Here is a 16077-nt window from a genome sequence, read left to right as displayed (position 1 = left end):
ACCTTTCCAGAATTCTAAGTAATATACTGGAAAGCAGTCTGAAATTCTTTTGGTTTTATTTGTGTAAGAGTTAAGGGAGATATGGTAGGATATTTGAGAAAGTTTGGGGCTCTGCAGGTTTTTTCGTTTAGGAGGAGAAATTGCTGATGAAGTCCGATATTTGATACAATTCTGTTTATTTATAGAAATTGTACAAAGACCTGCTCCCCCTGAACACAGGAGAAAACAAACAGAAGATACAGTTTCTTTGCTTACAGTTCAAAGCCCCCTTTCAGCCGGAACCCAGCCCCAAAGCTCTTTCTCTAAGCTTTTACCAGCACCACACATTCAGTGCTTGTTCAGGCTGGTGTTTCATGCTAATTTCTGTCTCGGCTTCTCAGGAGTGTCTCTTCTGCTTCTCTTACACACACAAACTTCTACTACAAACAGTACCCAGCCAAGCCTCTCTCCCTCATAATTCAAATTCCTGATCAGCCACCATGTGTCTTGGTTTTGGGTGGTGACATGTACCTTTGTTTGGGGTGAAGGCCACTACTGTTTCCTGAAGGAGCTTAACTGTTTCTTACAGCTATCTTAAATGTAGAGTGGCAGTTACGTGTAGGGCTCTACCAAATTCATGGCCATGAAAAATGCATCACGGATTGTGAAATCTGGTCTCCTCCCGTGAAATCTGTACAGTATAGGTTAAAAGCACACAAAAGACTAGATTTCACGGGAGGAGACCAGCGTTTCTCAAATTGTGAGTCCTGACCCAAAAGGGAGTTGCAGGGGGGTTGCAAGTTTATTTTAGGGGAGTTGTGGTATTGCCACCCTTACTTCTGCATGGCCTTCAGTGCTGGGCAGCTGAAAAACAGTGGCTGTTGGCCGGATGCCCAGCTCTGAAGGCAGCACTCCGCCAGCTGCAGCGCGGAAGTCAGGGTGGCAATACCATACCATGCCACCCTTACTTCTGCACTGCTGCCTTCAGAGCTGGGCAGCAGGAGAGTGGTGGCTTCTGACCACTGTTGTTATCTCTGGTGGATCATTATGGCTGCAAAGTTTGCTAGTAAAGATACTGCCAAAAGGCTTTTGCAAACCGTCTATGCCACAGGTGGGAGGCTCATTCAGTCACTAGATACCACGTGAGCAACATACCCAGCCCACAATTTGTAAAGAATACAAAATAGTCACATTTTTTCCACTCATTCTAATACCCCCATTTCCACCCTAATGCCCCCCCCCCAATCCTTACTCTTTCACAGTCAGGCAGGTATCTATGAAAGCAATAATGAGATAAGAGTGCATATTTTGCCTAGCTCTGTCAGTAATGGAAGTTAGGACATTTCAATAATGATGTGTTACCTCATAAAAAGGACAAACTGTGTGTGCACTTTAAGTTCCATTCATAGACAGCTGCTAACGTTTTGTTAAACCATTAATGACTAAGGAGCAAATCCAGCCAGCTCCCTCTTCCCTGGCAGCAGAACAGGTATATTTCCAGGATGTAAATGGGTGAAAGCGTAGAGGGGAGCCATGGAAGAGATATACCCCCTTCCTGGCATGGAGCCTGGGTTTAGGTTCTCTCTCTGCTTGGCATTGCCCAGTGGACAAAGCTGAAAGTGTACTACATGGATCATCTGATCCTCCCATGCCATGAAAGAGTGCATGTAGGTGACATGTAAACTGCCTCAGCCAGGAAGCTGAATTAGCTTTAACAGAACAGCTCTGCAGCTTTGCAACCTAGAGTGGGCTTGTCCTAAGCTCTACTTACCACCTTCTCAGCGTACAGACCAAGTTTTCAGGTGGGGCATGGAAGGTGTATTTGACCCTGATTGTGCAGTTTAAGGTATTCAAGGTAAGCAGGGTTTGGTTTATTTGAGTACAAGAGCTCAGACATTGTATCATATGTTACATTCCCAAAATGTCCAAACCAAATTTAATGAAAGCTAGCCAAAAGAATATTGTTGTTGGACTGACACCAAGCATGGAAAGTTGTCAGAAAACAATATTTTGCCAAACATTATGACCAGTTTGAAAAGAGATATGTATGTATTGAAAAGCTTTTGCAGCCTTTGGAGGGAGTCACGAGCATGCTGGTATGTCTTGTATGATGGATGGTTCTGAATACTTGCATGTATTATTTGTATTACAGTGGTATCTAAAGCCCTCATCTGTGTTTGTGGCCCCTTTGTGCTAGACACTGTATGAACACATACTAATGGTCGGTCTGCACTGGGAACTTACATCAACATAGCTATGAAAAATCCATATCTCTAAGTCACGTAGCTATGCCGACCTAGCCCCTGGTGTAGACACTGCAAGTCAGTGGAGATAGTCTTCTCTCAACCTAGCTACTGCCTCTTGGGAGGTGGATTAATTACAATAATGGGAGAACCCCTCCCATCGCTGCAGTGAGTGTCTACAGTGAAGTGCAATCTAGCATTTTAAGTGTAGACATATCCTAAGGGACAGTCACTATCCTGAAGAGCAAAGAGGGGTGAAGTGATGTATCTCACAAAGCAATACTCATTCGTGGTGCAGTAAGGTATTGGTTTTGACCTTGAAATCAAAATAATTTGGGTATTCTTATATTTCTTTGAGTGCCTTCATTAATATACAGTGGCCAAACTTAGGTAAGCTGCTTTGTGTGGGCAGACATGCCTGCACAGAGTTGCATTGACTCAGCTCTGTGTATGCATGGGGTTCCATCTATGCAGAACTCTGCTGGATCAGGACATTTTTTTTTTCATGTTGATAGATTCTACTGATTTGAGAGAGTTCCTCAATACATATAATGGGGAATACCAATTGGACACAGTACAAACTGTTCTGATTGACTTTCATTTCTTTAAAAAATGCTTTATTTTTATCCACCTGCTTGGCAGCTTGAGGTTAAAGTTATTCCTAGATGTCACAGATATTCTAGATTGCTTTTTTAATTGGCTGTAAAAACACTACCAGCTCTTACTGATGGCATCTTCTCGTAGCATGCAAGTAATGAGAAGAAATAAAAAATTATTTCAGAGAATATGCTTACCTTGTGGGAAGATCTGACAAGTTAAATTTGAATTTAATCCTTCCAAGTTCTTGGCACTGTTTTCTCCCTGCTGGCAAACCCGTTCCCTTAGCTGATGCTTTAGTGAGGCTGGGAGAAAAGATTAACAGTTTATGACGCTGATCTTGTTAAACAGGGAGCAGATTTAGTGATGAATGCCTATCATAATCTTAGCACTGCATTTTATCTGTGTTTGTTTTTATACATGGCTAAATAATATTCCCTCCTATCCTATTTATTGGAATAAACACATTGTTAATTTTGAGCTGATTGCAAAATAACATCCATTAATACTGACTTCTGACCATTTGGGAAAACTGTGACAGAGTGATTGTGAAACAGGTCAAAGCCTTTCCAGCCTTTTAAGAACCAGAAAGAATGACAAGTGTCCGTAAACATTCCAGAGGAATGCAATTCTGCCTCCCACTACATTTACCTTGTGCTTTGATTTTTATATATACAAAATATTTGTAAATAACTGAGATCATTGGGAGCTGCCAAAAAGCATTAAGATGTTTCAGCTTTCAAGGCTCGCTGATACTCTCTCATTTCCCTTTGAGAATAAGTAGAAGAGTTTGCAAAATGCTCATTTCAAAATGGATGGTGTGAATTCACCAGAGCCATATGAACAAGTAATACTCAGGCCTCCTAGCCTGTTTGACAGATGTCACATTAGATATTTGTTAAAGTAGAGAACTATTCTGTTGACAACTGGGTGTGGTGGTGGTGGTGACTAGATGGTCCATTCCTATTATTGTAGCTGTCCAATCATTTTCACTCCTCTAATATGGTTGTGTTGATGTCCGTTACTTTCTGTGAACTTCATTCACCCTCCTTATGAAATGCCACAGCAGCCTGTGTGTTTAAATGCTGTTTCTTTCCATTGATTTCAGAGGGCTTTGGATCAGGCCCTTAACACAGTTAGGTTTCTAAGCATGTTCCTAATTTTAAGTACATGAGTAGTCCAGTTGGCTTCAAAGTTAGGAATATGCTTAAGTACTCTGCAGAATTGGGGCCTAAGTTATACTTAACAGAATATTAACCCCATCCAGCAAAAAGTATCTTTTCAGTTTTACTGGAGGGCAAACTGCTGCTGTTCTCCCTTATGTTTGGACTTAGTTGTTACAGTTTCAGAATAACTGCCTCTTTGACAACCTCCAGGGCTGGCTCCAGGAATGCTCTCTCAGGTCTCTAGCTGTCCCCTCTCTGGGCAGGGACTCACGTTCTCTCCAAGCAGATCTGACTAATGTCCAGCTTCTGGAATTTGCTTTCTCTTCAAGGACAATGACAGTGGTTTACCAGTGGTTATAAGTGACTATCCAGCTCTTTCTTAGCAGAGTACATTTACTGAAGGACAAAAACATACAGAGAAAACATGAAACAAATAAAAGGTCTCAATGCATACTAATTGTACCAGGAGTTGCCCATCAGTCCTGTGTAGACGCTGGCAGGTTCCAGTCGTTCTAAACCTTCAGCAGGGTGGGGTGCTACCTTAGATGAAAGGTCATGACCATTTGTGGGATCAGAAAGAAGATCCCCGAGTCTGTTTAATCGTAGTCTTTGTATCCCCAAAACTGTGTTGTCTCCCAGCAACCTGAAAATAGGTAAAACTAGTCAGTGCCCCTTCCCCTGGGAGGTAAGACTTCAAAGCCTGCAAAATCAGCCTTGGGATTTTGCATTAATCACCCTTTAGTGATTCCAGATTCACCCAGTGACCAGGAATGCACAATACATGTAACATGTATTGATACAAAAGGCTATGAATATTCTATGGGTCTGTATCATCTGGCAAAGCTCAACATAATGGTCTTCGAAGTTTTCGTACTTTCAAGGCTGGCTCAAACATTCAGATAACATTCATAACGATAAATACGATCACCTCGAGAGGCCTGTGTTTGTCATATCTGTGTCAGTAGACTTAACTTATTTTTTAACAGGCTGCTCGGAATGGGAAGATTCTGCTGAACATCAGTGCATGCAATCTCACAAAGAGCACTGAAAGATGACTTATTCAGACTATTCCTTATTCTGTTCAAGGGATCCTGCCTGGATTTGTATGTTTTGGATTTTTGTGACAGGAAAGGGTGTTACTGCAGGGGTAAATGGACGCTAAACTTAAATATCCAATTTAGATACATTGGATACAAATCCAGTGGAAATTTGAGAATGAAGTTGTGAAGTTAAAAATGGATCTTCCTGTTGGTTAATCTAACGATTAGGCAAAGACCATGGAACATCATTGGCAGTGCAAGTTTTCAGCAATACTTTGCACTTCTTTTCATTTGATGATATTGAAGAGTGTCCCAAATGCTAACTAGTCCTCACGACATCCCTGTGAAGCAGGTGGATAATAACTGTTTTACTAATGAGGAAACTGGGGCACAGCAAGTCAGTGGCGGTACTGGCAGTTAACCCAGAACGCTGATGCCCTTTCTTGTGATCTAAAGACTAGACCATGCTCTTTCTGAAGAACTAAGTAAATGCTATTTTTCTTTTCTTTTTATATCTGTTCACGGTTTGTAATCTCACTTCCCATGTTGGGCATTTTTTGGCCATTAACCATCGCTGAATTAAGGGCAGAAGGCATACTCCTTAAGAGGGTAATTAAGTGTCACTAATTGCTCAATCCAGAGGTGGTGGTTGTTGCTTTAGTACTTTTCACTTTTAAAATATATAGTTGTAGTTTTAAATGGAAAAGAGAAAAATACTTCCATTTTAAATAAACTCTTTTTATGAATAGTTCTGCTTAAATCATACCTCTTGAGTGCTTTTCACAGATCCTCTCTGTTTACAAAGTCTAATGCTTAAAGTCAATGAATGTGCAAAACAGAGGTTCGTTGAACTCTGCATCTCTCCAAGATTTGATAAAAAACAATATCTTATCTACAGTCCAGGTTCAGGTGTAAAGCCAGCTTGTGACTCAGAAGGGATTTCCTGTGCTCTTTTTTGCATTTGGCTGAGAATCCCTCTTCTACAGAATATCTTGCTAGGAATGCTTATAAGACATATTTCTCTGTAGCTGTTGCAATAGATTGGGTCATCTGTTTAAAAGAGTGATACAGTGATTGAGCATAGCCAGTCTTCAGGGACTTCACTCTTCGTCCAAATGAGGTTAAATAGTTTGCAAAGGAGCATGACTATGCGTGTTCTGCCATGTTTTAACACTTCAGGCTCATACCATCTGGACCAAGTTCCTGGTTGTTTTTCAGAGACCTGATTATTTTCAGACCTGATAGTGGTACATTTTAGAAGCAAGTTGGCTCAAATATTGCAGATTCTATATAGTATAGCTTGAGATGCAATACAAGTCCTCGGTGAGCTAAACTGGGAGGGGTGGTAGATACACTGGAGGGTAGGGATAGGATACAGAGGGACCTAGACAAATTAGAGGATTGGGCCAAAAGAAATGTGATGAGGTTCAACAAGGACAAGTGCAGAGTCCTGCACTTAGGACAGAAGAATCCCATGCACTGCTACAGACTAGGGACTGAGTGGCTAGGCAGCAGTTCTGCAGAACAGGACGTAGGGGTTACAGTGGACGAGAAGCTGGATATGAGTCAACAGTGTGCCCTTGTTGCCAAGAAGGCTAACAGCATTTTTGGCTGTATAAGTAGGAGCATTGCCAGCAGATTGAGGGACGTGATCCTTCCCCTCTATTTGGCACTGGTGAGGCCTCATCTGGAGTACTGTGTCCAGTTTTGGGCCCCACACTACAAGAAGGATGTGGAAAAATTGGAAAACGTCCAGTGGAGGGCAACAAAAATGATTAGGGGGCTGGAGCACATGATTTATGAGGAGAGGCTGAGGGAACTGGGATTATCTAGTCTGCAGAAGAGAAGAATGAGGGGGGATTTGATAACTGCTTTCAACTACCTGAAAGAGGGTTTCAAAGAGGATGGACCTAGACTGTTCTCAGTGGTAGCAGATGACAGATCAAGGAGTAATGATCTCAAGTTGCAGTGGGGGAGGTTTAGGTTGGATATTAGGGAAAACTTTTTCACTAGGAGGGTGGTGAAGCACTGGAATGGGTTACCTAGGGAAGTGTGGAATCTCCTTCCTTAGAGGTTTTTAAGGTCAGGCTTGACAAAGCCGTGGCTGGGATGATTTAGTTGGTGATTGGTCCTACTTTGAGCAGGGGGTTGGACTATATGCCCTCCTGAAGTCCCTTCCAACCCTGATATTCTATGATTCTATGACATAGTGGTTTGAAGTGAAAACTGAAGTCAAACAGGGATTCATACTAAATCCAATATTTTTTGCTGTACAGTTAGGCCTGGTCTACACTTAAAAGGTTTGCATAGCTACAATGCTCAGGGATGTGAAAAATCCACACCCCATAGTGCTATATCTTTGCCATCCTATGCCCCAGGGTAGACATAGCTGTGTTGATGGAAAAATGCTTCTGTTGATCTTTCTACCATCATTTGGGATGGTGGAGTTCTACAACAATGGAAAATTCCCATCCATTACTTGAGTAAGTATCTAAACTATTGCAGCATAGCTAGAGCACCCTAGCTGTGCCTCTTTAGTATAGACGTGGCCTTAGAAAACATCTTATACAAGCTCCCTTAGTAACGTTGGTGGAGGCTGCAGGATATCATGGCAAATTATCAATCATCTTGACTTTGCAGATGATATAGTAATGATAATGCCTATCATAATGATAATATAATCAAGAAGCAGCAATTAACCTGTAAACACCAGCCAGAGAATGGGGATTAAAAATGAATGAACAAAAGACCAAACTAATATGAAATTAGTGAAATCAGAAATCAACAAACTGACTAAACTAGTCATTAATGGTTTAGACATATCACACGTAGATAGATTCTTCTACTTGGATTCCATTATAACATATGACAACTACCATGAAGATGACATTGACAAGTGGATAGCTGCTGCCAGGAGACCATTCATGTAACTGAATAAAAATGTTTGGAAAGTAAAATCCGTAACAGCTAAAACCAGATTATATACAACACTCGTTGTACCCACATTTCATTATGGTTGTGAAACATGAGTATTGACAAAGTGTCTGGAGCAAAAGCTACAAACATTGGAAATAAGGTGCCCTTGCCATATCCTAGGTATGACATAGCTAGGTAGATTAAGAAATGGCGACACTCATAAAGGACTGAAAGTGTCGTGCATGTCTAGAGTCATCAAAAGATGCAAACTACAGTGGTTTGGCTATGTTGCTAGATTGACCCCATACTGGCTGCTTAAAATTGTTTACTATGGAAGAGTGCACCAAGAGAGAGGCTGTGGATATCCAAGGAGACAGTGGTATAACATGGTATATAAGACCAACCAGGTAACACCCCAACTGGCTCAAATGGAAATGGTGACTTAAAACAGATGTGGATGGAATCTGTTCATAGCCTTGGCCCTATCCAATCTTCACTGAATTAGCTAGTTTCCAATCATGCAGTCTTGCGTGTCCAGTATCACCAGCAGATTCACTCATTCATTCATCTCTTTTTCAATCTGCTGGTGATACTGGACACGCAAGTCTGCATGATTGGAAACTAGCTAATTCAGTTGTCTCATCAGTCGAGAGTCAGTTAGGTTAACAAGTAAATTACCCATTCCTGTTGGTTCTATGCCCCACTCCTTGCTCTATCTGAAGCAGGGAATTGAATGTTAAGGCATTGAAAAAATCCTTTCCCTCCTATGTAGCGAGAGAAATCTGCCAGGCCCCCCTTACACAGATGTGGGGTCAAAGAAGGGATGTAAAATTAGTTACATTATTTATAACATTTTGGTTTTGTATTTAAAAAATGTTTCCCTAATCTGTACTACCTACCTATATCCCTATTTGTGCTAAGTGTATTTGTTCATAGATTCATAGATATTAAGGTCAGAAGGGACCATTACGATCATCTAGTCCGACCTCCTGCACAACGCAGGCCACAGAATCTCACCCACCCACTCCTGCGAAAAACCTCTCACCTATGTATGAGCTATTGAAGTCCTCAAATCATGATTTAAAGACTTCAAGGAACAGAGAATCCTCCAGCAAGTGAGCTGTGCCCCATTCTACAGAGGAAGGCGAAAAACCTCCAAGGCCTCTTCCAATCTGCTCTGGAGGAAAATTCCTTCCCAACCCCAAATATGGCGATCAGCTAAACCCTGAGCATATGGGCAAGATTCACCAGCCAGATACCCAGGAAAGAATTTTCTGTAGTAACTCAGATCCCACCCCATCTAACATCCCATCACAGGCCATTGGGCCTATTTATAGACTTACATAATAATAAACGTGGTAAAAAAAATTAACTTAACATTACAGGTCATCTTTAACCCAACCAAATGTGAATTAAAATAAACCATGATAATTGTAAAAACAAAGCAAAACAAAACCCAAGTGGGACCATGTAAAGGGGCATGTTAGAGTTCTTCCTTTCTATGTGTTTAAGCCACGTGTCAACTTTAAGATTTTGAAGAAAATCACTGGTAGGTGGCTAGAATTTGGTACAGAAACTGGTCAAATTAAAAAGGAAAACTTTAAATTTAATGGCAAACTTGAGCAACAGCCAAATGTAGACTAGCTTACTCTGCCTTGAACACAACTGTTGCTGTAATACTGTATTTACAAGTACAAAGAAAAATCCTCCACCATTTGGCTGTATAAGAGGTTCTGGTTTTGATGGTTATTGGCTTTCTACATGAGACATAATCTTTGACCATTGGGTATACTTTCCAAATTCTAAACAGATAGGTTTTTGCCCTTGGCTTCAAAATCTGCTAAATTCAAACAGAGTTCTGCAATAATTATATTTGATGAATGAAATTTGTGAGATATTTAGCTGTGAGTTTACACTGCATCAGAAACAATTATGTCTATTATGCTCCATATAAAGAAAGTTGCATTTGAGTGAGAAATTTGCTTCAGAGGAAATGTGCGTACCCAGTAATTTTCTGCATTGAAAAGGAAAAAGTAATTTGGACTGTAGCTTTTCTGCATTTGAAAAGAATCAACGAGAGTGCATGTTCCAAAAATGAGAATACAGTGACAAAAATGTAGCCGCATCGTACTTGTCCAGTTTGACCAGAAGCAAATTTTCCAATTTAGATTATCTTCACTCTATGGGCTCATTTATGCTCAGTTCAGTAACTGCTATCCAATGCATCTGTCTCAGTTTCAAACTGTAGGATTTGGCCTTCACAGCTAGTAACAGAAGAGTGAAACAAAACCACTGTGAACTCCTCTTAGCTCCTTTCTTTCTGACTTCCTTTCAACCTCTGTTTCTATTTTCAAATTTTTTTGGAGGAGGGAAACAGGATGGATCATAGAAACGATTGTGTGCTTGATGGTGGGAAGAGAGAACAACTCAAACACCTTTTTGTTGCAACTTGCTCTCTGTGCAAAAAGCCTGATTGCTCAGGTTTTGTGGGAGGAACTCTGTGGGGTTGGACAAAAGGAATCCTACCCACTCTCTCAACTCACAGACAGGGCAGAGGGCTGAAGCTCAGCCTTTCCTTGCTCCCTACTCTATCCCAGTGGGCTGGGAAAGCATCTATAGCCATTCTGTGCACCTATATGGCTGTTTTTACTCATGGACTTAGCAGGTCATCCACAATGCTAATTTATTTGGAGTCAGTGAGGAGACCCTGTCCTCTGTACCTGTTTCATTTGCAAGGAGTGAAGCTGAATGCAGATTAAATTGAGCAAATTGAGCTGCTTTAAGCCTTGTACATTGCTCTTTCCATGTGGCTGAATTGCTCCCAGCCTAACGTCCATGTTGCCTGTTTTTCTGATGTCCCATCATCAATGAATAGCAGTCCCTCCAGGGAACATCGGTCCTCTGTCTCCAATTCCACTGATCCAGTACCTAGAGGGTTCAGAGGTCCCCCGAGCACAGTCTTTCAGAAGGGATTAAATGGTGCAGAAAACCTTTCACTGGTACTCTGCACCTGGGTGAATTTCACCCTCTCGGTGTTGCATATATTAGCTACTGGGATTTAAATAGAAAGGAAGGAACAGCGCATGTATGCTTGTGAGTTGGTACAATATATGTAAAATAAGCTTTGTGGCTCGTACTTTCCCCCCAAGTTGTTTTCTGCGATAGTTAAAGGGTAATTAATCATAAAAGCCATATATTTTTAAATTCCTTGCCTCTAAACAAGAACACCTTAGACTGATTGATTTGTTTTCTGTCTAGCATTTTGTGCAACATCCTCTGCTATAGTATCTGTGCACCTAATGAGATCCTAAATTTAAAACATCAGAGCTGGATTAGACATAACATCTAATCCGGGATTTTGATACTCATACTGTCAAAATTATTGTTCATCTGAACCAGAAAAGAGTGGGATCAATTCCTATTAGGTGCTGCTTACACACAGAATTCTAACATTTTTGGTGGAGAAGACTATTAAAGGAAAGATTTCTAAATTGGCTTTTTCGCTCAGTAAGTTCTTGGCACTTTCTCACTGTGAGTCTACTGTTTGTGCTTTAGTTTATTATTAACATTAGTGCTTGTTGCAGAGGAGTTAATATAAAATATAAATGAAGGGCAAGTAATAAGGAGAAGAAGAAATCTAGAACAAAGTTTATCTGGCATTTTTACAAGAATCTCACTACGTAGTTTAGGAGGACAGTCTGCTTTCCCTGAGCTACCAGCAGGGCTTTGAAATGTAAATGGTAGGAGGAAAACATAAAACATTAATCCTCCTCCTTCAAGCAGTAAGGGAAAATAATTAAACTCATGAATCAACAGTGTAGTTATGTTCATAGTAATACTGTACCTTCCTGTGAGGGAGTGAACAAACACCATACAGGACCAGAGTAGGAAGAGGTTAAAGGTCCATCTGGGAAACAGAAGCTGAAAGTTGCCTTGCACTGCAACACCTGCCAGCAATATCGAGCCTGGACGGAGGCCACTCCTGCTGGGGGTATTTGAAGTGGAGGAAGCAGACTTGAGGGCTGAGAGATCCTAGACAGCTAGGAACTTTAGGGAAAGCCTGGATAAAAGTTTGGACTTTTTGTTCATGATTTGTTTTTATTATTGTTCATTTCTTTGTTAATAAACTCCAGCTGTGGGAAGGGATTACATTTTTGATCCTATGTGTTTTAGAGCAGGTAGGTTACTCTCTGACTTATGCTTCTTCATTACACTGTGACTTCAAAGTGTACCTAAAACTGGTGCCAAATAAAACTAAGCCAAAGACTGTGTTTCTGGGTGTGGTGCTCCATCTCCCTTCAGACTTGAAATGTTAACAGTCTCAGACTCACTCAGATTCCTAAACACATTCAGAATGTTCAGATTAATGGTCTAGGACTGGGGGGTGGGTGAGGGAGGAGAACAATTACAGAATGATCAGAGAGTTAATATCAGAAAACAGGGGTTTTCAAACTTATTACATTATTTGTCCTGTAGTGATGTCTAAGAACCAATTTTTTTTTCTGCTCATTTTAAGTTTCATTCCTATGTTTGTTTGTTTTTTGTTTTTTCAGGCATAAATATTGTCATGAAAGTTGGAGCTCTGCTGTTTTCAGTTGTGTAATCCTGATTTGGTCCAGGGCCAAGGAACGTGATACTACCCTTACCAGCTGAAATGCCTTGAGGACCTTGGCTCTGCATTCATTCCTCCAGAAGCAATGGTTTTCTCCGCAGTGTTGACATCTGCCCATTCTAGGACATTGAATGCTACTTTTATTGTCTATGAAAATGCCTATATGAATGTTACCACTCTCCAATTTTTGCTTCGTAGTGGCACGACACAACCATTGAAACACAGTTCAGGGGCCATGGTCACCACTGAGATAAGTACTTTACTAGTGAACCCTACAGCTATCCTGCCAACACAAGAAGTTTTCAAGAGCTTGAGTCTGCCACTCCAGATCATTCTTTCTGCTGCTATGATATTTATACTGTTGGTTTCTTTTCTTGGAAACTTTGTTGTCTGCCTCATGGTCTACCAGAAGGCTGCCATGCGATCTGCAATTAACATTCTCTTAGCAAGCCTGGCTTTTGCAGATATGTTGCTTGCGGTGCTGAACATGCCTTTTGCTCTGATAAGCATCATTACCACGCGATGGATTTTTGGAGATATCTTCTGCAGAGTCTCTGCCATGTTTTTCTGGCTGTTTGTCATAGAGGGGGTGGCCATCCTACTCATTATTAGCATTGATAGATTCCTTATTATAGTTCAGAGGCAAGATAAGCTGAATCCTTACCGTGCAAAGATTCTCATTGCTGTTTCATGGGCTGCATCCTTTGTTGTCGCTTTTCCATTATCTGTGGGGAACCCCAACCTGCAGATACCTTCTAGAGCACCTCAGTGTGTTTTTGGCTACACCACTAGTCCTGGCTACCAGGCGTATGTGATACTAGTTGTACTAATTTCTTTTTTTATTCCATTCATGGTGATGCTGTACTCTTTTATGGGCATACTCAACACCGTACGCCACAATGCAGTTCGAATCCACAGCCACCCGGACAGCATATGCCTCAGCCAGGCCAGCAAGCTTGGTCTCATGAGCCTTCAGAGACCATTTCAAATGAACATTGATATGAGCTTTAAAACTCGTGCCTTCACAACCATATTGATTTTGTTCATCGTTTTCATAGTCTGTTGGGCGCCCTTCACCACTTACAGCCTTATTGCCACATTCAACAGTCACTTTTACCACAAGCACAACTTTTTTGAGATAAGCACTTGGCTCCTTTGGCTCTGCTACCTCAAGTCTGCACTGAACCCGTTGATTTACTACTGGAGGATTAAGAAATTTCATGATGCATGCTTAGATTTAATGCCCAAGTACTTCAAGTTTTTGCCACAGTTCCCCGGTCACACAAGGAGACGCATTCGGCCAAGTGCCATCTACGTGTGTGGGGAGCACCGGTCAGTCGTGTAAAATTGCAGCTATTTGACGTGACGATTATTTTCTGGGATTATTTGTTTTTATGTATTGCTTTATTTTAATATGGCTCCTTCAACTGCCATATCTTATAACTTAAGTATGGTTTTCCAATATCTTGTTCAATTTTATGGGAAAACGTGATTGATTAGAACTGGGTTTACTGTCAGAAACAATGTAAACAAAATTACAAATATTACCTCCAGGATTCAGCAGAAACCCAGACTTTTTTTAAAATTACATTTCTAATATTTTGTCAGTTTTCTGCTTATTAAGCCTGCAATTGCATCTAATTGTAGGGTTTTTTATGCTGCTATGGTACAGTATATTTAGTTGGTGTAATTTTTCTGAAAATGTTGCTGCTTTCTGCCAAGACATTAGAGCCAAAAAGTCACATTTAGGTAACTTCTGTTTAATTTTAACAAAATTTCAAGAGTTTTGATGATGACATTAGAACATTTAAAAAATATTTCCATTAATATTTTGTGCACTTTACAAAACTTGCTACAGAATCTGTTTTTTAGAATGTTTGTGTTGCCTGTGGAGGAGGTTTTTACACATTACAGTGGTAGTTTAATGAAAGATCTGTTTAGTTTTGTGAGGGCAGATTTACATTGGTGTATCTAAAACTACAGTTACTGATTTGCTGGATATTGTTCCTGAAAATTAACCTGATGGGATATTAACTCCTTCATCCTGGTGAATGAGGAAATGGAGGCAGAATGAAAAGATAAAATATCATTGCACACATTATAATATTTTGGTGGTTATGAAACTTCCAAATCTATTGCTATGTTCAAAAGTCAAAGTTATAAATTAGGGCTGTGATCCTGTGATTTACAGCATGTGGGCAGACAACTGTTCCCATTCAGAGCCCTAAGGAAGTCAGCGGGAGTCTTTGTGAGTGGAATGCTGCACCCAGGCATTCTAAATGGGCAGGATCAAGGCCTGGGAGAGTCTATGGCCAAGGAATAATTGGAATAGGTGTTTCTGGGTCCAAAAAAAAAAAAAAAAAGCACATGAACCATGTTTTGGTCTGGGGCAATAATAAACACCTTCATCTAAAGACTGGCCACAGTCCTACAATTTATAACCACGACAAAAATTGAGAAAATCTTTCCATGAAATAATTTGATCTGTAATTATAAGAAGTTGGGGAGATGGTTTAACAAATGGGGAAAGGTTGGGAAGCTAGTTCAGAATTTATAATGGAGAGCTGGGCAGTGGGGCTTGAGTGGGATCAAATACATCAAATTCCCTACCTCTCTTCTGTATTTCTTTATATTGTTTTTATTTGCCATCTCCCACTCACATGCCCACTGCCCCACTCATTTACTATGTATTACAAATCAGTTTGTTTAGTGGAAGCTTCTTTCCCTGGAATGCCACACCATCTCTTGGATTCACATCAGGTACTTACTGACTTTGCCTTTCTCGATAACTGCCTTGAAAATATCCATTCTTGTTTGCGAATAGGAAAAATGTTGGTGGATTTCCCTCAGTGATCATAATCCAGGTATGTATTTTTATCAACTACATAAACTTGTAAGTGACAGGTGAATCGGATAAACGGGAAAATTTGTGGCATTTAAGTAACAGCCCTGAATTGGGCATCAGGGTGGAGACAGGTACTACCACAGGGAAGATTGTGCTTGTGGAAGATAAAGTCTCTTCTGGGCTGTATTTGTGCATGGGAGGAGTGCAGCCTGCTCCCTCCACACACAATCCCATTGGCTACAAATTGAAGGAGCAGATTGCACCAGCCCTGCTCCAGGTAGGGGATACAGTCATCGCCCTGCTACCTTCCTACCCCCTTTTTCAGCATCCTGCTCTCCAGGAGTAAGCAGTCCCTGTGCTCTCCAGAGTACGGTGTCAGTTCTTTTAAGTGTCCCCTTCTAAGCTGCATAAAGTGTGCGTGTGTGCATAGAATCATAGAATATCAGGGTTGGAAGGGACCTCAGGAGGTCATCTAGTCCAACCCCCTGCTCAAAGCAGGACCGATCCGCGACTAAATCATCCCAGCCAGGGCTTTGTCAAGCCTGACCTTAAAAACTTCTAGGGAAGGAGATTCCACCACCTCCCTAGGTAACCCATTCCAGTGCTTCACCACCCTCCTAGTGAAAAAGTTTTTCCTAATATCCAACCTAAATCTCCCCCACTGCAACTTGAGACCATT

The 16077-nt window shown here is 41.0% G+C and overlaps 1 protein-coding gene across 1 annotated transcript in view; it reads left to right on the top strand.

Moving 5' to 3' along the window:
• GPR63 (G protein-coupled receptor 63) overlaps window positions 1-15075 on the top strand; it is a 37015-nt gene extending 21940 nt beyond the window's left edge. The window contains exon 2 of the mRNA XM_074948126.1: window positions 12495-15075. Coding sequence (XP_074804227.1) covers window positions 12639-13898 — 1260 coding nt within the window. The 5' untranslated portion in view covers window positions 12495-12638 and the 3' untranslated portion in view covers window positions 13899-15075. The remainder of the gene's footprint in view (window positions 1-12494) is intronic.
• Window positions 15076-16077: the final 1002 nt, after the last annotated feature.

Source organism: Natator depressus, chromosome 3 (genome assembly GCF_965152275.1).
Source record: "Natator depressus isolate rNatDep1 chromosome 3, rNatDep2.hap1, whole genome shotgun sequence".
NCBI classification, from domain to species: Eukaryota; Metazoa; Chordata; order Testudines; family Cheloniidae; genus Natator; species Natator depressus.
This window is presented reverse-complemented; position numbering and strand designations above follow the sequence as displayed.